The 25,110-nt window shown below is 46.8% G+C and overlaps 1 protein-coding gene across 1 annotated transcript in view; it reads left to right on the top strand.

Annotated features, from left to right (window-relative positions):
• Positions 1–910: 910 nt before the first annotated feature.
• The window catches only part of Cdh26 (cadherin 26), a 46,506-nt gene continuing 22,306 nt past the window's right edge, over positions 911–25,110 (top strand). Inside the window, 9 exon segments of the mRNA XM_051144975.1 lie at positions 911–1,135; positions 11,289–11,393; positions 13,223–13,360; positions 13,363–13,386; positions 20,286–20,387; positions 20,390–20,435; positions 22,202–22,368; positions 22,850–22,978; positions 24,308–24,493. Coding sequence (XP_051000932.1) covers positions 1,073–1,135; positions 11,289–11,393; positions 13,223–13,360; positions 13,363–13,386; positions 20,286–20,387; positions 20,390–20,435; positions 22,202–22,368; positions 22,850–22,978; positions 24,308–24,493 — 960 coding nt within the window. The 5' untranslated portion in view covers positions 911–1,072.

Raw genomic sequence — 25,110 nt, forward strand, 5'->3', positions numbered from 1 at the left:
TTTGCTTCAAAAATTGCAACCTTGACCATTGATGTCATAGAGTCCCAATGTGTCCCTTTCCCAGGATCTCAGGCAGAAGGCCCTGGTTCCCTAGAGACTGTGGCTGGGGGGCGGGGAGTACCTTCTCTGCCCACGCTTTAACTCCATCAATGCTCATAAGAGGTTTGGATAGAATACTTTTATACCCCAGAGCCCAGATATACTTAGAACATGGATTTTGTATCATGCACGAGAAAGTTGTAGCAAGTAGTTTACTTTTTTGCGCTAGGGCAGAAGGAACCGAGGGCCTTGCCTTGGGCATGGCTGTTCTGCAGAGGAGTCACTTCCTAAGCCTCCTGCATTTCTTTCTTCCTCACACATCTTCGAAGATGAAATCGTGGGCATTCCACTAGAGCGTGGGCACCCCAAGAGGGTTCCACTAGAGTCTGGGCACCCCAAGACAGGATGCTCCCCTATTGTGTCTATTGCTGTGTTCGGTGTCCACTGAGTGTCCAAGCAGGTGTCCAATCAGAAAACAGAAAGGGGGGACTGGAAAAACACATTGGTTGAGCCACCCCATGTCCTCTCTTCTGTCCTCTTTCCCTTCCCCCTCTGTATGTAATAGCTCTCTGTATAATTTCTTGGGGTTGTTTTTCCAGTTTCGAGTGATTATAAGAACCACTAATTGTCCTACTATAGAGGGATTATTGTACTAATATTTAGAAACTAAAAACCAACCAAGAAACAGGAAAACAAAACCCAATTTTCCCATAGGCACTGGCTTTCTTTCTTCTGGCTGAGCTATAATCCCCGTGGCTGGATGCCCGGCCAGTTTTCTGTGTACACACATAGTTGTGGTGTTTGGTATCTGAGCACCCGCTTCCCTGGGACTCTGTTGGCCACAGATGAGATCGTATCAGCCCACCCGCTCTCACAAATGACAGCAAGGCCGAGAATAGAGGATCAGGAGGTGAAGTATTGGGCCCTAAGTACCCAAGAGAGTAATTAGAAGAGATGTCACTGACTGGAGAGCAGGTGCCTGGCTCCTGGTGAGGCCACCAGGCTCCAAGGATTGTTGGGTGCCCACCCAGGCATGGACACCAGAGCCTGCACCTGGCTGCTGCTGCTGCTGCTGCTCCTGCCATCACTCCTGCAGGTGAGCTGGATGGATGCTGGGAACTGTGTCACACAGGTGGGCTTCTCCCTTTCTAGGCTAAAGGAACTTGGGCACCTGAGTATCAGCCTGGAGAGAAATAGGCATTCTGCTGAGGCAGGGAGCTGGCCATTTTAAAGTAATACTGCCACAGGGCTCCAGGATTTGGATAAAGGTGGGGTTGAGATTCACATCTTATGAGGAAATGGGGATCAACTGAGGAACTTAATACCAATTTATGACACATACACAGTTTCAAGTTAGATTGTGTTGATATAAATGTTGTTCCCAACAGTACCTCTGCACCCACTTTAAAGGGGCCAAGGAAATCTCAGCAGTTTGTATTAATGACAACTGGGGCAAACCAGGCAGGTACTAAATGACCCCACTGTAAACAGGATTAGAAAAAGAGGAACCTCCAGTGTCCTGTGTCCCAGTGGGCAGTCAGTGTCCTGTGTTCCAGTGAGCAGCCAGTGTCCTGTGTTCCAGTGGGCAGTGAGTGTCCTGTGTTCCAGTGGGCAGCCAGCATCCTGTGTTCCAGTGACAGCCAGTGTCCTGTGTTCCAGTGGGCAGCCAGTGTCCTGTGTTCCAGTGGACAGACAGTGTCCTGTGTTCCCATGAGCAGCCAGTGTCCTGTGTTCCAGTGGGCAGCCAGTGTCCTGTGTTCCAGTGGCAGCCAGTATCTCCTGTGTTCCAGTGGGCAGCCAGTATCTCCTGTGTTCCAGTGGGCAGCCAGTGTCCTGTGTTTCAGTGGGCAGACAGTGTCCTGTGTCCCAGTGGGCAGCCAGTGTCCTGTATTCCAGTGGGCAGCCAGTGTCCTGTTTTCCAGTGGGCAGCCAGTGCCCTGTGTTTCAGTGAGCAGCCAGTGTCCCGTGTTCCAGTGGGCAGCCAGTGTCCTGTGTTCCAGTGGGCAGTGTCCTGTGTTCTAGTGGGCAGCCAGTGTCCTGTGTTTCAGTGGGCAGCCAGTGTCCTGTGTTCCAGTGGGCAGCCAGTGTCCTGTGTTCCAGTGGGCAGCCAGTGTCTCCTGTGTTTCAGTGGGCAGCCAGTGTCCTGTGTTCCCAGTGGCAGCCAGTGTCTCCTGTGTTCCAGTGGCAGTGGGTGTTGCATGTGGGTGTTGCGTGTGACCTGGTGGATCTGCTCTCTTTTAGTGGAAAGAGATAATTGTGTCTTTCCTCTTTAAAAATTAATGTTCTAAGTTAGCATAGGAAGTGATTGGTTTCATTATGGATTTTCATATGTACTTATTTCTTCTTCATCCCTTCCCTGGCTCCCCTCCTGCAGTCTCTTCCTCCCACCTCACAAGCCTATGTGTGATTTCTTGTCTACAGACACCACACACAGACACACAAAGTGAGGCAGCAATAAGTGGTTGGAGTAAGCACTCTGGAGTCTGAACCCAGTTGCTTACATCACCAACCAAGGACCCCATTTTAAGAGTGGGGTCTGGAATAAGTTAACTTTCATCTCACCTCAGATCTGTTTCATCCATGGGGTTTAGAAAACCCAAGTCCCAGAGGTCTAGGTTGATCCTTCCAGCAGCACAGATGACCAGTCAGGGCTTACAACAAAACCCTTGTTATTGTGTTTTCTTTACTTGCCAATAAAGCTAAAAAAGTATGCTTCGATGACTTGGTGGGCATGATAGTGAGGGAGGGGACTCCATGGATGGCCCCTACTTGGTGATAATCAGTCTTGGCCAGTGGTGTCTTCAGTCTTCTTGTCTACTTCCCGAGTCACGGATAAAGGGCGAGGTGGGGGTGGGGGTTGGGGGAGTCACTAGTTAGACCAGATTCTTGGATGGGCACTGAATGCAGCAGCAAACACAATAGGGGTTCCATCATGGCTTACTCACATTCTAACTGAGCCCCATTTTTTAACATGGCTACCTTGCCTAGTATTGTTAGGGTCCAGGTGATCTGCTGAAGAAAGACCCCAAGGCAGTATGCAAAAGCAAGGAGTGTTTTTATTCCAGCATGCTGGGATCACCTCTCTCCTCTAGAGGGCGACCCCGAAATGAGCACGCAGGCTCAATTTACAGACAGTTGGAGGGATCTGTGACAAACTTTAACTAGTTGGACAGCAGAGAGTCAGAGTGTATGAGGGGATTCAGGATTGGCTGTTTGGTTACTGGGGACTTTTGGAGTCACTGAGGTTTTGGCTCTTACTCAGGAGTTGGCCTTTCATATAACTGGATGAGGCCAGTTGTGTTCTTTACCAAGGCCATGGAGTAATAAAAACATGGTATCTGTTCATTTTGTCCTATAAGCTGATAGCTGCCCATTTTTTTTTTCCTTCTTCTAGGAATTGTTTAGAAACTTGGCCTAGTTAATTAGAGTGAAAACCTGAAGCCTGTCATGGAGTTGGGCTAGTTAAGTAAACTGGGGTGTTGGGTCCCTGGGGGAGGGTTCCCTCAGTATCAGATGCTTGGAGTTGCATTTTGCTGTGTCGAGTTAGCTTTTAATTACTGCATCCATCTCATCTATAGTGTCTCTTAGAGCCCTGTTTTATTAACCTACATTAGCCTGGATTTGAGTATATTGCAAATCAAATCCTATCTTCCCTCATGCTTGAACCCACCCCCAACTAGTCTCTCAAGGAGACAGCAACATTCCCTCCCTTGGTGTGTTAGCACAGTGCCTGAGTGGTTAATTCACCTCCAAGGGAAGTGAGGAAGGTCCGGGGAAGTGGGGAATCCTCCTGTGGGTTGCACCTCAGTGTTTGGCTAAAGGAGCTTGCTGACTCTAGGAATCTATGAGAACTTGGGGGTGGGGCAGGGGCTTCTGAGGAACTGGGAGTTTTTTTTAGCAAAGTCAATGCAGGGCCTTTCTCTGGTTGATGAACTGTAACTCCACCTTCCTCAGGTGCAGGGTCATTCACTAAACTGGCTGGAAGAAACAACCCGCCCATGCCTTCAAGGGTCTTCCAAAATCTGTTTGCAAGTGTCTTTCACAGGCATAACCTCTCACCCCCATCCCCACACAGCTAATCTCTACAATGACAACCACCCCCTACACACACACACACACACACACACACACACACACACACACACACAGAGAGAGAGAGAGAGAGAGAGAGAGACACACACAGACACACACCTAATCCCTACAACCTGTGGCATTCTTCTGGGGAAGTGTTGTGTGTACTAGTTTCTCTCTGAAACCCCCCATACCCTAGCTCTGTTTTTTTAAAGCTCTTTAAGAACTTCATATGCGTTTTGATTATATTTCCCCAACCCCGGTTCTTCCTAGACCTACTTCATCTTCTTTAACCACCCAGATTTATGTACTCAAAAAAAAAAAAAAAAAAAAAAATCAGGGTGAAATTTTGTTGCCCAAATATTCTTGGATGTGTGGCCTTCTACTGGGAGGTAAATTGGGTAAATTCCCACTTTACCAGGGCTATGCTCCTCTCCAGCGGCTAAGAGTTACTAACAGTTCCACAGCTCTGACATGAAGCCAGGCAGATGTTCTGTAGACTTGTGTGGCCTTGCTCTACATGCAGAGACACCCAGTGGCAAGCTGACCACCTGGTTGGTCATTTCTTGTCCCAAGAGGCCAAGAAACCTCCAGTTGGACTGGGTGGGTGGAAGTCCAAGGCCAGAGATGAGAGAAGCTTTCAGAGAACGAAACCGGACTAGGAGCAAAGCCTGCTGCGTTGTGCTTGGTACTAGGTATGAAATTTGGAAGAAAGGTTAAACACCATGAGGTTAGAGCGATGGCCCTGTCAGTTAAGGACCTGAGCTCATATCCTTAGTCCCTAAATAAATAGTCAGGTGTGGAGGGACCCATGTGAGAAGACAAAGACGATCCATGGGGCCTGCTGGCCGCCAGCATCACCTAATGGTTGAGGAGGTTCAGACCCATGAGGTAGAGAGGGTGGCTGAAAAAGACAACTGATGTTGCACTCTGGCGTGCACAGAGACAAACATGTGAACCTACATGAATGTGCGCTTGCACGCATGTGTGCACGCACACACCACGACCACCAATGAAACATTGCTAGCAGTTCTTCCTTGGCCTCTGAAGCCCTTAGGACTTCACTGGGAATCTGAGAGTTGGAGAATTGCAAAAGTGGATGACAGGGCAGTCAGAGATGACCCTTAGACAGGCCACCTGGGGGAGGGCAGCCAGACCCTGTCCTAACAGCAGTGGCTTCCTGGTGGGACTTTCTGCTACCATCTATGGAGAATCCTATTTTCAAATGGTTTAAGACAGAGAGTGGGTTGGAAAAGCCATGTGCTACAAGCTGGGTGTCTTGAATGGAGAGAGAGTAGTCACCATTACAGAGGCCTGCAATCCTGTCATCAGGAGGCCACAGTCCCTCAGGTGGAATCCTTCAGAGCCTCTTCCTGTCTTCTCCAGCTGTTCTTAACCAGGCCTGCAGCTACATCACTCCATTCTCTACCCAGGCCATTGACAGCCTTCTTCCTGGGTTTCTGCTTCCACTTCCTGTCATTCCTTGTAGCTTGGTGTGGTCCAAAGGCATCTTATTTCAAGATGACCTTCACAGGTAGGTGCTGGGGTCAGGACTTCTGCAAACGTGTTTAGGGATGTCCTCCAGTTCCCAGCAGTGATCACTCCAGAGGATGCTCCAGTGTCTGTCATGGAAATATGGGATTCTCAGTCCTGGAGGTGGAGGAAGAGGGCTAGAAGGCCCCCACCCCCACCCCAGGGGCCAGGGAATGAAGGTAGCCTAGCTATGGAGCTGAGCAAGGGGGGCAGCTTGCTCAGCTCAGAGTTTTGTTGAGTTAGGGAGTCCTGAAGAAGCGGTGCTTTGTGAGAAAATGAGCTCAAAGGGTCAACTCTGGGTAAGTTGAATCCAAGGTGACTGTTAAGATGTAAGAGGAAATGGAGGTCGCCTGGAGACTTTCACAGGAAAAGGCAAATACGTGCCCCTTCTTGTTTGAAGCACATTTTTTTTTGCAGTGTGTGTGTGTGTGTGTGTGTGTGTGTGTGTGTGTGTGTGTGTGTTTGTATGTGAGTGCATGTGCCTGTGCGAGTGTGACTCCAGGGGCTTGAGTCTATGTAGACTGTTGCATGCCTAGGCTTGTAGGGTGCAGGAGGAGGAGCTTGCTGGCTGGCCACTCTGACAGAACAGCTTGAGGTAGGCTGCAGCAGGGGAAGCCAGCCTGGGGACAGTCCTACCAGCACTGCAGAAATTATGCAAATTGCTGCAATCGGTGTCCTTTCTGGAGGACCTGCCTCAATTGTCTGGGGTGGAGGTGTACCAGGCGCTCTTACAGAGTCCCTCAGCCTCAGGGAACAATGGCAGGTCTGCCTGCATCATGCAGATGAGCCACTCTGAGGCTTCACAAAGAGAAGGGAAAGCTGGCAGGAGTGCCCTGCTGACTTCAGCTGCCTCTCCAGCAAAGCACCTTCCCTGCTTAAACTCTCCTTGAAGATCCAATTGGCTGCTCCCTGCCTGTGGCTGAGCACCTTTGGGTTGTTAGGACAGAATGAAATTTACGGAGCTGGAGAGCAGGCCAGGCACTGGAAGACTCCATCTCAGCCTGAGGGGCTCGAGTGACAGGACAGAGACTTCACACCGCCCTTGCCCTAAAACCTGGCACAGAAACAAAATTAATTTCTGCATTAATTGCAAGAATTTTCTTTGAAAGTTTTTAAAAATTATTTTTATTTTATGTGTACGGGTGTTTTGCCTGGATGTCTGTGTGCCACAGGTGCCTGGTGCTGGTGGAGGTCAGTAGAAGGTGTTGGATCCCGTGGAACTGGAGTTACAGACAATTTGTGGTTGCTGGGACTTGAACCCAAGTCCTCTGGAAGAGCAGTCAGTGTGCTCACCACTGCTGAGCCACCTCTCCAGCTCCTAGGCCCTATGTTTAACTCTCCCAATATTGATTAACACTCAGTGTCTGAATGTACTGGTTTAAGGTTTGGGAATTCAGAGACTTAGAAAACTTTTTCTTTGGGGCCTAGAGGCATAGTACACATACTACCGAGGTGATGTGTGAGCACACCCAAGGGCTGGAGTTCACACGCATAGCCATGAAGGCACAGACTCGCACACACACACACACACACACACACACACACACACACACACGACTCTTTTCCTATAGGCAGATAGATAAAATAGAAATACAGTCTGTGTCAGGCAACAGATGCCATTGTTTTCTTTCATGTAAACAACGCAACCCAATAATGCCAGTCACCTCCGTGAGTAGCATGTGGACAGGTGTAGAATGTGCCTTCATTTCCTGTGAAAGCTCAAAGCTCACTGTGTCACCATGTGATCCTGGATTAAGATAGCGCCCACATGTGCTTCTAGGTGACCTGGTGGAATCCGCCTCCACTGACCATGACACTCCTGGTTCAGATTCAACTCCTAGAGACTCTGACTGTGTGAGTTATAGTTACTGATAACACATCACAAATGAAAACTGACAAATATTGACCATGTTTACCTCGCTAAAGAAAACAGTGACCCCATCACACACAAGCATGAAACTTTACTCAGAATAACGGTATTTTTCAGATTCTACCTAATGAGAGAACAGTGCTGTTTGTACTTGGTCAGATCATTTGAATGTCTGCTTTAGCAGTAGGCAGCTGGGCTTTCCTCTCTGTTTAATTGGTTGTGGATGCTGTTCAGCTGAAGGATGTGTGGAGTTTGGCCTCCTACGTGTTTGTATTTGGGAAGATCTGAGAACTTTAAACAGGGAATTCTGGGTTTTCTCTTTTGAGACTACACCAAAACTTGACCATGCCCCACCCTTACCTACAATATGAAATCTGAATATACTTGCATGAGCTTTCCTTACTGTCCTACCTTTGCCACGGATGCCCACAGATGCCCTCTTGGACAAAGAGGGTAGCCACACACACACACAAATAAGTCCAGCCAAGGCAAGAGCAATGAACCCGTGAGCTTGTTGGAGTCCCTTACAGGAACAATGTGGATGACAGATTCTCCACAGGAGCATGGGTGACTCTTGGGCAGCCCCACCCCAGCATGAGTGACAACTTGCTAAAGCTGCAGTACTGCTGTTCCCTGTGGGATGGGCCATCAGCTCCATGGAGGTGTCCTCTCCTCTGGCCTCTTCAGCCAGGTTGTGCTTTCTATACCCACAAGCCTTGGTGCCTCTTGTATATTTGTGAGTGTGTGTGTGTGTGTGTGTGTGTGTGTGTGTGTGTATAAGGTTTCTATTTCTGTGATAAATACCATGGCCTGTGCAGCAAGCACCTTTACACTCTCAGCCATCTCACTGGCCCATCAAAATACCTCTTATGAGAACTGATCAATTGTTAATTGTCCCACTTGCTTTATCATATATTCCAATATGCACGCTTTCTCTGCCTTCACTTTTTTCTTTTAAATACGCACACTCTAGTTACTGTTGGTGTTGGGCTTCGTTGCAGGACTTGTCTTTTTGTGTTTCCACAGTCTTGTATATAGATTATTTTTTGAGAGGGGGCAAGGCTATTGGAATATAAATCACACACGAGGAATTCTCAGGGAAATGAAAATTCTATTATTTTATAGAAATGAGTTCTATTATTTTACCAATTACTGAAAATAAAGGACTAGAAGAGGCGATAGAAAGGAATCCCATGAAACAAATCTAAATGCAGAGGTTCTTTCTGGTTATTTGTGCTACTTCTGGCAGTTGCTATAGGATCCTGATAAGGATATTGATTAATGACACTATTTTTTCTTTCTTTTTTTCAGAGACAGGGTTTCTCTGAGTAGCCTTGGCTGTCCTGGACTCACTTTGTAGACCAGGCTGGCCTCCAACTCAGAGAGATCCACCTGCCTCTGTCTCCTGAGTGCTGGGATTACCGGTGTGTGCCACCATGCCCGGCTGACACTAACTTATTAGTGTCACTTTTGCTTTTAAGGTCAGAGTCACTAACAGCTTCCAAGAAGAAGCTGATGATTGTCTTCATCACACAGGTGCTTTTGTAAGTGTGGGAGTCAGTTCTAATGAAAGAGGCCAGAGTCTGTCCCTTTGCCCATGACTGGTCGCAGTGAGTTTTTCAGTGCTTTGTTCATCTTCGCTTTGCAGAGCGTGGAGTTGCAGCGAGAACCCTGAGTGCCGTCAGTGAGCCAGCCCTAGTGATGCTTTCATGTCTAAGCCGATCATAAGTAACTTGGGAAGATCAGAAGTCAGACAACTGTGCAAGCCTACAGGCTTGGCCATGACACATTCTTGTTCATTAGATTAAAATGCACCAGGTCTGGTCCCTTCAGGTTTCAGGGTGGCAGTCTGACACCCATCACTGTGAACTTTACCTGCCCTCTCATGCTGCCTGAGAACCCTTAGTGTTTTTTTATTTCTATCCATTCACTTTATAAGCAAGTCATTCAAAAAGGCTTAATTTCATTGCAGATAAAAGTGAATATGACAAAAATTAATATGGGCAGAATCCATCTTGACATATAAGCCGATGGTAGCTGTGGGATGGAGTCAATGAGAAACAAACCATTGGGTCGCATTCCATGCAGATCTCCTTGCCTGGCAAATATCTGAGGCCACAGTCTAAATCTAAGACTGTCTGTCTGAGTTCTCTTAACTTCTTGGGGGGAGATGTGGCAGTGCCTAAGAGCATTGGTGATAGAACGAAGAAATGGTCCCACCCAAGTGGAACTTGGTGGACTAGTTAGCTTACTGGGCTCACTGACAAGGAGACAGTCCACAGATGTCTGCATCTCACTGAGAAGCCCTCCAACTCCAACATGGATAATGACTTCATAGCACCGTGGATGGAGTTGCCCCAGTTCTACTCTCCAAATCAGTGGCCGTCGTGATGCTCCAGCCTTTTATTAAAGGTGCTGACCCCCAACCATGAAATTATTTTTGTTGCTACTTCATAACTGTAATTTTGATACTGTCATGAATCATAACGTAAATAATTTTAGAGTCAGAGGTTTGCCAAAGAGGTTAAAACCCACAGGTTGAGAGAACCGCTGTTCTAAATACCATCTCTCCCTCAAAGACTGTGTTCATCTGAAGCAGGATTATGTGTGGTGGGAATAGGAAAGAGGGGATGGAATCTCAGGTGAGGCTCTCAAGATTCTTCATCCCTTCTTCTGTGAAGGAATACCATCTTCCGTGAAGGAACACCAACAGGGATGATCTTGTTGAGGGTATCTTCGGGCATCCAAAACTCTTCTTATTAAGATGGTCTTGGTTGTTTTTTTTTTTTTTTTTTTTTTTGAGGACTGGATTCCCCAGTGTGTGTGTGTGTGTGTGTGTGTGTGTGTGTGTGTGTGTGTGTGTGTAATTTATGTTATGTGACACTATTCCTGGAGTAACAAGAACCAATGTCTACTCATCCCAAATAAGGAGTCAATATCAGACAGCTCAAAATAATTAATTATACCACCAAAGTCCAACTGGGTGAACCAATGAATTTATTGGAGTTACTACTTAGGGTATGGCTTAGGAGTACTTACAGGGACAGGATGACTCAAAGATAGCCCAGTCATTAAAAGCCCACCCAACATGGGTTATGACTCATTAAAGTCAGAGCACTACACAATATACAGGCAGCTCAAGGAATTGAAGAGTCTCCCCCTTTTAGCCCTTCTTACTGCATATATAACTTTGAAATGAGGAAGGGGGGTCTTGTGTGTCCTGTAAATTTCAAGGATTTCCTGAGACCTGTGAGTTGTGTATTCCCTGAGTTTAATGAGCTTCCTTCCAGGATGGAGTACTTCAATTTAGAGGCTTGTGTCTGTATATATACATGTTTGTTAAAAGATGTATTACTAACCATTAACAGTAAAAGCCTGTTGGCAGCAAATGGAGACTTTCTTACCAATGATTTCAGGGAGACTGTGAGACCAATAAAAGTTATACTTTTGTCTTTATTAGGCGATTTGCTTTTTTGTTGTAGCCACACATTCATACCTGGTAGACAATGGTCTTTAATGCCATATCTGCAAACTCCTAAAGCTATCTTTCTAACCTTGTGAAATCAATGGGCAGCCTGTGCGTCACTCTTAGGAATGACAGCAGCTGTTAAGAGGCCAGACACTTGTAATGCCCAGGCCCAGATGGTAGCTCTGGGTATAAAAGACAGAACATGCTGAGTCAGCTCGCTGCCCAGCTATAAAGCTCAGATGTCACAGATCCAGGCTGCTAGACTCACTGCCATTCTCACTGACATTGTCATCCTGTGCCCGATAGGGACAGAGCCACCAGTCTCTACAGCGATCCAAGAGAAGATGGGTTCTCACCACCCTGGAGCTGGAGGAGGAAGACCCAGGGCCCTTTCCCAAACTGGTTGGGGAGGTAAGGACATATTCTGACCTCTGTGGATAGCCTGTCCCTTCTGGAGCGAGGGGTGGCTCTTGAAAGAATTCCTGCTGCCATGTGTTGATTATCTCTTTAAGGAAAGAAGCCAGAGTCACACCACTCATTTAAAAGGGCCTTTGACATCTTCCCTGCTGTGTGCCTGCCTGACTTAAGGCCTGACAGTGGAAGAGTAGGTAGGGCCCAGGCTGGGACTGGATGCCAGATTTCCAGAGACCATGTGTCCTCCACCTGGGCCCGCACCTTTGGGCTGTGACTTGTCCCTGTAACTGAAAGGAGAATGACTCTAACATGCAGGTCTGCTTCACTGGCACTATGCAGGCAGCATTTTAAAAAATTTCATTCTTGAGTGTAGGTAGAGATTATTAAAATACCTGCTTTGCTGCAGGGCATGGTGATGCACACCAGTAAAATTCTATCACTTGTGGGCAAGGCTAGATGGCTCAGTGGATAAAAGTGTTTGCCGCCAAACCTGAAGACCTGAGTTTGATTCTCAGGACCCACGTGGAGGAAAGAGAGATTTAACTCTTAATTGTCCTCTGACCTCCACTGGCACATGCGCTCTCTCTCTCTCTCTCTCTCTCTCTCTCACACACACACACACACACACATTCACACACATACACCACTCACATACATTTGTACACATATACTCACACTTTCACACACACACTCACATACATATTCTCACATACACACACACACCTTATACACATTCACACACATTCACACACACACACATACATTCATACACATATACTCACACTCTCACACACACACTCACATACATACTCTCACATACACACACACAGATGATGATGATTAGTAATTTCTTTTCTTTCTTTCTTTCTTTTTTTTTTTTTTTTTTTTTTCTTTTTTGGTTTTTCAAGACAAGGTTTCTTTGTGTAGCCTTGGTTGTCCTAGACTCACTTTGTAGACCAGGCTGGCTTCAAACTCACAGCGATCCACCTGCCTCTGCCTCCCAAGTGCTGGGGTTAAAGGTATGCGCCACCATGCCCGGCACAGTAATTTATTTTCAAAAGATTAAGAAGGGTCAGGCAATAGCTGATTATAGCATCACTTTCTAAGAAGTTGTGTGGCCTTTCTCTTTCTCATTCTTCAAGAGAAAGCCCACATTTGCAAATGTGTACGTGTCCTTCCAGGCACTTCAGCACAGGTTTAGGAACGTGAATTAAAAGACCAAGATGGCAGTGCACAGGCCATCCTGTGACTCTCTGTTCTCATTTAAGAGTGTGGCTGCCAGCTGTTCCTGGCAGGGCACACCCTCTACTCTCTTGAGGGCAGCAGAGTATCCGAGGCCATGGGAAGGGTGGGCATCCCAGTGTATGGTTCTTTCTAATCCCACGAACATCTGGGCTGTCTCCAGTTGCTCTGTTCCAGTGCAAGCTGCAACCCATATCTTTATTTTATTGTTTGAAAGGACGTATTTTTAATTGTGTGTACATATCAATGCAGATGTCCATGGAAGCCAGAGAAATAGAATCTCCCCAGAACTTGGGTTACAGGTGGTGGTGAGCTTCCCACAGTGGGTGCTGGGAACCAAACTGTAGTCTTGTAAGAGGGCAGAACAGTGAGTGCTCTTAGCCACTGAGCCAGCTCTGCAGCCCTCTGCCCCAAAGCCTTTGTTTCCATGGCTCTGCTGCCTCCTCAGTAACCTCTTGGGAGTGTGGCGGCTTGCCAATTTCTGTTCCTGAAAGATGCCTTGCTTCTCTGCCTTGCCTTTTGAAGATCACCGTGGTTTATTCACAGGACCCTTTGTTTTTTTTTTTCTGTTTTCCTCCTTCTAGCTGTTCAATAATATGTCAAATAACGTGTCACTGATGTATTTAATCAGAGGACCTGGTGTGGATGAATTTCCAGAGATCGGTTTATTCTCTATAGAAGATCACCGGAGTGGAAAAATATATGTTCACCGCCCCGTCGATCGAGAGAAGTGACACCATCTTTTATGGTATCTGAAATGGGATGTAGTCTAAGCTTGTGTTTAGTGCAAAGCTCCTGGAAAGGCTTTGGCCTTGATAAGCATTTGTTGGCTGACTCTGTTGGGATCTGAGAAGTTAGTACATTTCCCACCTTGACAAGTTGTGGAGGTACATGTAGGACACAGCTAACTCTGGCGTCATCTTTAGAGTTTGCTAAAATGGGTGTGAGGTGCTGTCCACTGTCCCAACAGGATTAGGGGACCCTCTGTAAAACACAATGATTTGGTTTCCGGTGGTGACATCTGGCGTGTGGAGAGCAGCCACATGCAGACCCCAGCCTGGCAGCTGCTCAGGGAGGCTTTGCTGAGCACTTATCCAGGCCCCTGTGGACTCAGCAATTTCTATGCAGTTGAAACTCAGGTTCCCAACCAGGAAAGAAAATTACAAGGAAAAAGGCCTCAAGTCACAGGGTGCTGTATCATGTTCCCAACTCCCCCAGGGACACAGGTTGTCCTCCTTTGTTCTTGTGAGCTTGTGGAGCAGGACTTGGCTGTCAGTTAACCCCTTCAGGGTAGAAATATGATGTTTACTATCTGAGAAAAGTAATTTACAAAGCATCCCCCAGCAGCCTCAAAACTATTTATTTACAATAAAATATGAGCCTTAAAGTCACCGGAAGGCTCAGGATTCATTTTTCAACACACAAGCCCCACCAGATGCAAAGTTGAATTTGTGGTCCTTCTATAGGCCCATGATTTCCTCCTGCTTTCCTGTATTTGGGGTTTATGGTGTTATTAAGAAAGAACACAGTATAAGAGGAGTGCCGAAGGAGCTTTCCGGTTCTTAATAAACCAATGGCCACCCAGGGATCGTGGTGAAATGCAGATCTGGGCTGGGGAGGTGGCTCTGTGGGTAAAGTGTGTGCTGTCCAAGCATGAGGCCCTGAGTTTGATTCCCACGTAAAAAAAATCCTAAAATTGTGTGAGCTGGGGACACAGGGACAGGAGGATCCTTGCTGGCTAGCCAGTCTAGCAAAATTAGTAAATTCCAAGCGAGTGAAAGATACTCTTTCAAAAACTACTGTGGAGGGACTGCGGCAGAGACTTGATGTAGGCCTCTGGCCTCCACACCCAGAGGCACACCTGTGCACATACACCTGAACACATGTGCAGTCTGCTTCACTTGTTCATATGTAGCCATAGAGTCTATCTCTAGCAAGCCCTGCAGTGATGCTGGGACCTCTGTTCTGCTGGTGTGCTGAGAGGCATGGGCTTGGCCTGCAGCAGCAGCAGCAGCAGCAGCAGCAGCAGCAGCAGCAGCAGAAGCGGCGGGAGCTTCAACAAGATTGGACCAAATGTTTAGCCTCAGTATGGTTGTCCTTGTTTGCTTTGACGCTATGAATGACATGTTCGGAGCTGGCATGAGTGACAGGTCACAGGCTTGACAGGATGCCTGGAAGCTGGTAACACAGAGTTTATCACTAGGAGCCTTTTCTGAAACTTGGGGTTGACATGGATGAGCTGTGCCTGTCACAGATAGTTCCCAGGCGCCACGTAGGACAAAAGGTGTAGTGTAATGTGTTAGGGAGCGCATCACACCCGAGGGCCTGGGGTGAGGTCTTCACCAGAGCAGACCACCTGAACATGGCATCAAGCCAGTAGGAAGTCTTCTTTATTAGATAGCCAGAGACTACATCGTGAGTTTGGGGCCCTGGTGCAGGCCTGAGCCTTCCTTAGGGTGGATTTTTAAGCACAAATCATATCCTCTGTTGATACCGTCCATTAGGAAGGACAGATGCTGAGCTACAGAAGCCAAAAAGCAGGGTTAGTACGTTTAGGGACTTTCCCAGAACTATAGGCTTTGAGGGGTTAGGTCTTAGCTCTCTCTCTCTCTGTGGCAGGTGGTGTTTCCTGCATGCTGACTTCCAAGACCTGAATGGTACTTCCACCATGGCATCAGCTGTGCTAAGGGGGGGAGGGAGGTTCTTATACCCCGACATCAAGATCGCATTTGTCTTTTCAGATCCCCACATCTGTCTCTTTCTCTCTATCTCTCTGTCTGTCTGTCTGTCTGTCTCTCTCTCTGTATGCTTGTGTGTGTGTGTGTGTGTGTGTGTGTGTGTGTGTGTGTGTGTGTGTGTGTGTATGGTTCCACGTGTGCCCCTGTGCATGTGGAGGTTGAGTGTCTTCTCCTATCACTCCCCACATTATTTTTTGAGGCAGGGTCTCTCACTGAATCCAAAACTCATCTAATTTTAGACTGGCTGTGCAGCTACCAGCAAGGAGGGCCTACTTGTGTCCACATCACCAAGGCTGACTGTCTTTTTGTCCATAGGCCCTAGGGCTCCAACTTTTTCTGTGTGACAGACACTTTACTAACTACGCCATGTCTCCAGTCCTCACAATGGTCCTTTACATAGACTTATGCAAATATGCAAATGATATGAAAAATCGAGCCGCCTGGTCCTCTTATTTGACTATAAATATTTACAAAGGAGAATGTGGGGTGGAAATTCTGAGATGGCACCCTCACCCTAACACCCTCTATTTCATGACTCTGGTTCACTTTTTCCTTAATGTCAGAAGTTTCTGGAATGTGTGCATTTGTGTTTGGTTTTAAAGTTTATCTCTCCCATCAGAATGTAGATTCTAAAAGGGGTAAGACCCCTGGCCTTCCTCATGACCATCTATCTCTTCAGGGTCAAGAGGTCATATAGTGGTGTCTCAGACTGAGTGCATTGGAAGAGTGGGTGAGGGACCAGGCTGGCAAAATCCAGTCTTCTCTTCAGGGCCCAGGAGTCCCATCACACCTACCAAAATGATGGGCTTGGGTCTCATGCCACAGCAGCTGTGACTGTGTCCTAGTAGACCATCGCATCCTTGCAAAGCTGTCAAGTAAAGATGAGGTCATATTGAACCAGGATTGAACAATGTTCTAATAAGAAGGACGCTCAGGCACAGAAGAGGGCGGGCGAACATTTGGGTTAAACTTCGAGGAGATGGAGGCAGAGACCTGAGTGACATAGGCATCCATAAGGCCAGAGATCTCGGGCTGACCAGTGGCTAGAAACTCCATGAAGAGAAGCTGGAGCTGGGTCCATCTCAGAGACTTCAAAGAGCCTCCTGCCATAGCGGGTTTCATTCCCAGCTTTCAGGGCACGAGGACAAATTCCACTGTATTCGTGAGAATATCACCCCCCAGGCAGAGGTCACCAGGCGTGGAAAGTGGCATAAGCCACGCGTCACCCAGCATCTCACTCTTCCTGGCTGCTTCTCTCCATAATTGATAGTTATTGGCTTGGAGACCCTGGAAAGACAGGACACCACTACACATCAAGCAAACACATGGAGGCTGCAAAGAGGAGCTCCAGAAGCATGCTATTCCCTGATGCAACCTGAGGGGGGTTCTCTAAAATTAGACAAAGAATGCAGAATTTGGGTTTGAGATGTGGAGGGGGTGGGCTTGCTTTTTAATGCTATAAACCTAAAAGAAATCAGTAAAAATCTTCTGAGAATTGCAATATGATTTATGATAAATTCATAAAGAGGAGAATGTCTTTTTTTTTCTCTGTGTGTAGGAATCTTCTCTATTTATTTTAAATATCGGTTTCATAGGACACAAGTTCCCATTCCAACCCATCCTTTTATATGCCTTCAAATGATTATGAATTAACCATCCCTGCTGCACCAGCAGCCTGACCCACTTCTAAGTCATGCATGTAACTGATTTCCCATTGTGCCTCTGGTGTTGAAGACGCTTCCTCTGCTTGTTTGTGTGTGAGGCTATAGATCTTGTCGTGTAATTACAAATGGCCATATGGCTATCCGCCATGCAAGTGCTGTGTGCCTTGTTTATCCAAGGGTGTAAATCTCCCGCCTATAACAAAAGGCTGAAAACTGTTCCAAGTACAGAGAGCCCTGGCTGTGTTTCCTTTTTGCATTGTGACTGGGTCGCCTGGAATTTCCTCGCATCCTGCCAATGAATAAACAGCACTCAGGCTCCTCGGGCATCTGTCAGAACTAAAGGTCTCAGATGTAGCTTTTAGGATAATAAATGGAATATAAAATAATAAACACAAGACAAACACATGGTTCTTGTTTAAGTGGGAAGATTGCAGTGGGCCCAGTCTGAGAGCTTGGAGTCAGGGTGATTAAGGAGTGGAGAGCTGCCAGCAGAACCATGAATTATGGAGGACGAGGGAGCAACAGAGTGGGAGAGAGCCAATCTGCCTGTGAAAACTTTAAAAATGTATGCTAGAATCCCCGAGGCGGAGTAGCTCAGGAGTAGGAGCCCGCAGCATCCGTCGGCTCTATTAGAGAGGACAGAGGCTGCCCGAGCTGCTGCTGATGTGCTCAGTGAGAAGTGGAAGGCTAGACCCGTGCTTCAGCCTCTGCAGTCTGGCTGGGGCTGGGCTCCTCTGCCTCCTCCAGGGGTTGTATAGCCAATCACCCTCTCTCTGGTGCAGAGGGCAGAGGGTGCTTCCTGGGCTCCTGACAGGGTGAGCGGGGGTCCGTCTGCCTGTGCGCTCCCTGCTCTTCTTTAAGGAACTCAGTTTTCTTGACACCCCTAGCGGGATCCCTATGCCTGCAACGAAGATCCTGTTGTGGAGCGGTCCTGTGCTTAAGGGCACCTCTGTACTGCAGAAGAAACACCATGTTTCTTCTGCTGTAGCTGAATTCCTGAAGGCTCTCTGCAGCCTCCGTCCTGTGGCCTTCCAGCCCTCAGCAGATCAAACCCTTGCATTCTATAGCAAGGGAGACACAGCAGCATGGCAGGTTAGCAGGTTACAGTCTCTCAACATGCAGGCAGATCAGTAGCTATATATATATATATATATATATATATAGAAATATATATATATATATATATTTAATTTTTAATTTTATAATTAATGGCATATTTTAAGTTAGGTAGCCATCATTGCTTTATTTTAACAACATAATTAAGAACACTTTGTAATCAGTGGCTGTACTTTCTCTGCAGTCTCAGATTTGTGAGGACAGAGCAGCAAGTGGAGTGAGTTCCCTGCGTCCCCGTCTGGCAGCATCTTGCCCTGGTGTGGTATAATTTCTGTTTAACTGATGAGGAGGGCAGACTGCTTGCCCAGGCTCTGCCCCAGTGTCCTCTCTGGTGTTCTGCATTGTATGGTTTGATAAAGGCGCCCCCGCCCCCCCATCACAGCCTCCAGAAGAGCATCGTCCCTGGTTTAAGTCCCCTATGCTCTACTTGTTCAACCCTTCTTTCCTGAGAGCCACAGCTTTTTATTATCTAGACAAAGTTACCATTTCCAGGCTACTGTGGAGCTGTACTCTTTCTGTTTATGGTCATTTTAGTTAGACTGGTTTATTTGTAAAAAAAAATTATGGGCACATGTATGTGCATGCATATATACACACATGTGCACATGTGTACATGTGTGTATGTGTGTTATCATGTATATGTATGTATGTGTACATGTGTGTGTGTGTGTGTGTGTGTGTGTGTGTGTGTGTTTTGGTTTCATCCCTGATGCAGTGACAATATACTCCAACAAGAAGCAACTTAAGGGAGAAAGGGCTTACGTCTTTCTTATAAATGTAAGATCTGCAGTGACGTCTCTTCTTTCATTTCTGATCCTGATATCCTCTTTTGCCCTCCTCCTCTCTCTGTGCCCAGCCCCCACAATCAATCATGTAAAGAGCTGGTGTCTGGTTCCATGACAGCTGCTTGACACTTCACACTTTGTTGATGATCCGTTCTGACCTTTGCTGTTTACGTCTCTATGTGTTAGTTTGTGTGGCTTTTCCAAATGTTCTCGATATACAAGCTTGGCTTCCTAGTCTCATGCCTCCGAGAAGGGAGGGCTCCTAGACACGCTGGAAAGACCGGGCCGCTCGTCTTCACTAAGGCAGTGAAGACAGTGACCTGCTGTTGACCTAATGTGTCAACGACTGTGCTGGTTCCTCTGGGTATTCCTTCTTCCAAAACCCACACCCGGCTACTATTCTTAAGGCTCAGAAATGGTCACCATGTCTTCCTTTCTCAAGACAACACTGAGAAGCTGCAGAAACAGCTCACGAGCACCTCCATTCAAATGGAGAAACCAAGGCTGACGTTGATAATGGCTGAAGAGTCTGCCCAAATTTGTGTGTATCTGGTCTGAAGGAGTCTGTGCTCGGTCCCTGAGGCAGCATGGTACATGGTGCTAATGCAGTTCCTACCCTCTGGACTGCACCACACATCTTTGATCAGCATCCTCAGGAGTGCACAGCCGTACTGTTCACAGGCAGCATCCTCAGGAGTGCACAGCCGCACTGTTCACAGGCAGCATCCTCGGGTGTGCACAGCCGCACTGTTCACAGGCAGCATCCTCGGGTGTGCACAGCTGTACTGTTCACAGGCAGCATCCTCAGGAGTGCACAGCCGTACTGTTCACAGGCAGCATCCTTGGGTGTGCACAGCTGCACTGTTCACAGGCAGCATCCTCAGGTGTGCACAGCCGCACTGTTCACAGGCAGCATCCTTGGGTGTGCACAGCTGCACTGTTCACAGGCAGCATCCTCAGGTGTGCACAGCCGTACTGTTCACAGGCAGCATCCTTGGGTGTGCACAGCCGTACTGTTCACAGGCAGCATCCTTGGGTGTGCACAGCCGTACTGTTCACAGGCAGCATCCTTGGGTGTGCACAGCCGCACTGTTCACAGGCAGCATCCTCAGGAGTGCACAGCCGCACTGTTCACAGGCAGCATCCTCAGGTGTGCACAGCCGCACTGTTCACAGGCAGCATCCTCAGGTGTGCACAGCCGTACTGTTCACAGGCAGCATCCTTGGGTGTGCACAGCCGTACTGTTCACAGGCAGCATCCTTGGGTGTGCACAGCTGCACTGTTCACAGGCAGCATCCTCAGGTGTGCACAGCCGCACTGTTCACAGGCTCCTCTGCTTCCCAGGTTTACTTTGATGCTGTGGATCGATCCACAGGGAGAGTTGTGGACGAATCCCTGATTTTCAACATTAGAATCAGAGACGTGAATGACCACGCACCCTGGTTTTGGCTGAGAAGGAATTTAACATCAGTGTAAAAGAGAGCCAAGCGGCAGGTATGTTGGGGTGTGCTGCGCTGTGTGTGGTACTTTTCCCTGTGTGGCTTTTATTTACTTTTTCTCCTTCCTGCTTTGATATCGATGGGGACTTTGATCTTGGTCACTCATGAAGACTTTTCACTGCTCACATATCAAAGGTAAGGTCGCAGGCCCAGAACCACTGAAGGTTTGCTCCCTGTCAGTTTTATTTTGTGTTGGCAATGGACAGCTGTGGCAGCTGCGCCGCCTGCTGGAAGAGCTGGTGTGTAAATGCAGCCTAGCAACAAAGCCACACCTAGAGGGGCAGAGCCAGAGCTGTGGGAGGCTCACCGGGGGTTTTGCACGTGTCCTGTCTGCAGAATGGCAGGAAGATGATGTCTGACCTCTGGGTTTCAAAACCAAAATCTCTACATGCCAAACTAATTTATTTTAGAAGGAGAGCCTATTTTTGTAACAAAAAATAATGTTTAGTATTGTAAAATACTCTTTGGAATACTCCAAGAACTAAATATATGGAAATAGCATTTTCAGAAGCTTGTAAAGTTTGGGTATTCTTATTTGCATTTTATATGCATATTTACACACAATTTGCCTCATGTATGTTATGCTTTGTCAGATTTTACATGTGACTGTAAATGCACGTTCACATATGTATTTTTATGGTAGTTGAAAATGCACATCTATTAATACTTAAACATTTATAGATATCAGGTATTTATTTTTATTTTATTTATTTATTTATTTATTTATTTATTTTTATTAATTTATTCTTGTTACATCTCAATGTTTATCCCATCCCTTGTATCCTCCCATTCCTCCCCCCCAGGTATTTATTTTTATATGTGTATATTTCCTCTTTTTAAAAAGAGATGTTTTGGGTCAGTGGGATGGCTCAGATGGCAAAGAGTATGCTGCTAAAGCTGGAGACCCCCAACTTCTCGCTCCAGGACTTATATAAAGAGAACTGACTCCACAAAGCTGTTCTTTGACCTCCACACTTGCTCTGTGGCATGCATTTACCCATCACACACAAACGTAGTAATAATATAAATATTTTGCCTACAACACGTCCCTGCACATTTTGTACCCTAGAAATTTTTTTTTTGGACAAGCTTTGAAGTATCTCCTTGGTCTCCTATTGCTGAATGTTTTGTTGGTGCCTTTTTAAAAAGTATTTTTGTAAACTGCGTTTGAGAAGCTTGTGCCGCACTCAGGCATCACTCATGCTCAGGGGAAAGAGTGACTGGCTCAGATGAGCCGTGGCCCTCAGATGGGTCAAGCACTCACTCAACAGTGGCAGACAAGGCTGCGAGTGTGTTCTGAGCACCTTATCTATTATGGTTCAACTTTTTCATGCATTTCTCAGCCTTCCTATTTTTTTTTTTAACCAATTACTTACTTATTTTGGCCATATTCTGTTAATATATTTGTCATTTTCTTCTTGATCTCACTTTCTGTGTGAAGAACACATACTTGCCACATGCATTTCAAATATTCAGTTTATTATTTACTTCTAAATTTTGTCTGTGTGTGTGCTTAAATACATTTAAAAGCTTCACCTATCATTTTGCCCCACACTCTTCTGCAGGGGCAATCACCACTAGAACGTCTTAGTTAAATATCTGCCTCCATTTTGTACACTGTGTCTCTGTACTGATCTCTCATTCAAATATCTCGTTCATTCTGGTGTGCGCCGTGATGCCAGTTAGCAGAGACTTTTTCCTCTTTCTACTTTGATGAACTACCTTTAGCCAGCAATAACATTCTTAAAAACTTCTTTCTAGGTCAGCCTATTTTTCAGTTGTTAACAGTTGATTTGGATCAAGAAAGCACTCCAAATTCTCAAGTCCTCTATTTCCTCATTTTTCAAACCCCGCTACTGAGAGAAAGCGGTTTTCGGATTGATCTCCTCAGTGGGGAAGTGCGACTCTCGGGATGCTTACATTATGAGGTGATGTGGACTTTATGATTTTAAGAGCACAGGGCTGGGGAGCTAACTCTCTTGGCTAACTACTTGCTGCACTAGCAGGAAGGTCCCAGCTCCTGCCCCAGAACCATGTAAACAACAGCTGAGTGCTGAGGTAGGGGACCTGCTGTCCCAGAGCTATAGAGGCTGAGAAAGGCAAGCCATTAGAGCCTCCTGGCCAGCATGGCTCCAGACTCCATGAGAGGCTTTGAACTGAAAACGAAGGTGGACAATGCCTGAAGAACAACACTCAAAGGTGACCTCTGGGGCACACACACACACACACACACACACACACACACACACACACACACGATGTTTGAGCCCCAGATTGGAGCTTACATTTGCAATTGGTAATCTTCTCTGGTTAAGTCTTGCTGTGGAAATTGCTAGAAGGAGATGCCCTTGTTAATGTTCCCCTCTCCTGTGTTTATGGGGCTTAATATTCCTTTTCCTCTCCATGTAGACTGCTCCTTGGTTCACACTGATAATCAGAGCGAGTGATTGTGGAGAGCCATCCCTGTCATCCACGGCCACCATTCATGTCAGTGTGGAAGATGGCAACAACCACAGGCCCACATTTGTGGAAGACCACGTAAGGATTAGGCAGCCTGATTTCCAAGGCCTCTCACAAGTGGTCCCCAGGTCGTAGGCTTAGGTACTTCTACTGGCTTGTGAGTGAGATATAAACAATTCCCCAAAGTGACCTAAAGTGGAATAAAGAAGTCCACCTGGGGCTCGAGGGGGCCCAATCTGTAAAGTACTGACTGCTCAAGGGTGAGGACCCGAGTTCGACACCCACCACCTGCATAAACCCTGGGCATGGTGGTATCCACTGAGGACAGGACAGGTAGGAAGATCTTTGCCTAATTGGTGACCCCTAAGTCTCAATGGGACATCTGTCTCAAAAAGCAAGCTTGGAGCCATCAGGATGGCTCCGTGGACAAGGGAACATCCCTGGGGCACAGAAAAGAAGGCGAGATCTTACTCTTGCCTTTTGGGGGCTCACACATGTGTGCATGCACACACAAACTGATTCTGAGATGGGTTTCCCTTGATGACCCAAAGAACACCCTGCACCCCTGATGGACACTGTAAGCCTCTTTGTTCTTTCATATTCCTTGTGTGTTCTACTTAATGAATTCATTTGTTCTACTTTCTGCCTAATCTGCCTCCCCCCACACACATATTCCATTGTCAGCTCCTTGGGGATATTATTATTATTATTATTATTATTATTATTATTATTATTATTAGATTTTTGCCATAGTAACTGCTGCAATAATGATTCAACCAATTAGTTTTCAAAATGTGTCATTTAAATTTTTTAAATTACATAAGCCAATGTGGAATGTTTTCAGATGAAAGCTCCTCATCCAAAAGTTTATACAAATGGCAAAATAACACTACAGTTAAACCTAGTGTCAGAATCCTCCCCTGGCTTAGGGGGAAAAAAATCTATGAGCTCAAAAGTAAGCCTGGAAAAAACACATCACTGTCCTGCTGAGCTTGGTCAGAGACATGTCACCAAAAAAATACAGAAAAGAGAGCTATTTCAAGGAGCTGCATGGGCTGGGAAGATGACCATCTTGATCCAAATAAATCTCTCCCCTGCTGGGGAAGGGCTGGGATACTGAAGGCTCATGGGCTGAAGTGTGCGCATTGCATCTTGAAAAATCTCAGCAAAAGAACGCACTGAGCATCTTTAAACTCACCCGGCCGTAGACACAAAGTCTCAGGGGACGCCATTGGCAGGAAGGATCGTGCTCCTGACTTAATGGTGTTTCTACTATAACTGCAGGAATTGAAATGCTTGAAGGTCCAGGGCGTCTCACTGAGGGCCCACCCTTCCCTTCTCACTCTTCCCACCCTTCTCCTCCGGGTGTGTCTTTCCGGGTATGGAGATTCTAATCACTTCTTCCAGTATGAGATTCAGATTTCTGAAGGTCAAGTTGAATGGGCCGTGCTATACTTCCCTGTCCAAGACCGAGATTCGCCATTTACACCGGCTTGGAGAGCACAATTCAACATATCATATGGCAACGAGCAGGGGCACTTTGACGTCGTGACTGACCCCGAGACCAACCAAGGGGTATTAAATATTATCAAGGTAAAGTTTAGGCCAGGTGGGGTTGGATACTGTGGTCCCTGTCTGGAGGACAAGCCATGATGTCTGGAGGCCTAGGTTCTGCTAAACACTCGCTGTGTACTGACCCCGTATTGTGCCCTATACCACCCTTAGAAGAATGCGGGAGCTCCTGAGCCCTTTGTGTAGAGGCCAGGGCTCCTCCTTCGAAAGTAATAGCAATCATCCTCTTAAAACGTTATTGGATTCTTTGATGTTGTTGTTGCAAGCAAAATTTACTACATTCATACGAGCCCTGAGGTTTTTATTTTTATTTTTTTCTGATGTGATGAAAGTGAAGTTAAAATTTATTTATTTTGGGGGTGGGGTAGGGAAAGGGTCTCAAGTGTCGCAGACTGGCCTTGAACTCCTTGAACTCCTTGAACTTCTGACTCTGGAGTTCTGGGCTTATGGGTAAGCACCATCATGCTGGCTGGCTGTGGTGCTAGGGATCTGGGGTTCGAACCTAGGGCTTTGCATTGCTAGGCAACTGCATTACTAGCTGGGCACGTTCCCAGTTCCCTTAGCAATGTTTCTCTAACTGAAAGTTCTTCTTTCCCTCTCCTGGGTGTAAACATGGCGATGCTTGTGTGGGTCGTAGT

The sequence above is a fragment of the Acomys russatus genome, chromosome 4 (assembly GCF_903995435.1).
Source record: "Acomys russatus chromosome 4, mAcoRus1.1, whole genome shotgun sequence".
Taxonomy (NCBI): Eukaryota; Metazoa; Chordata; class Mammalia; order Rodentia; family Muridae; genus Acomys; species Acomys russatus.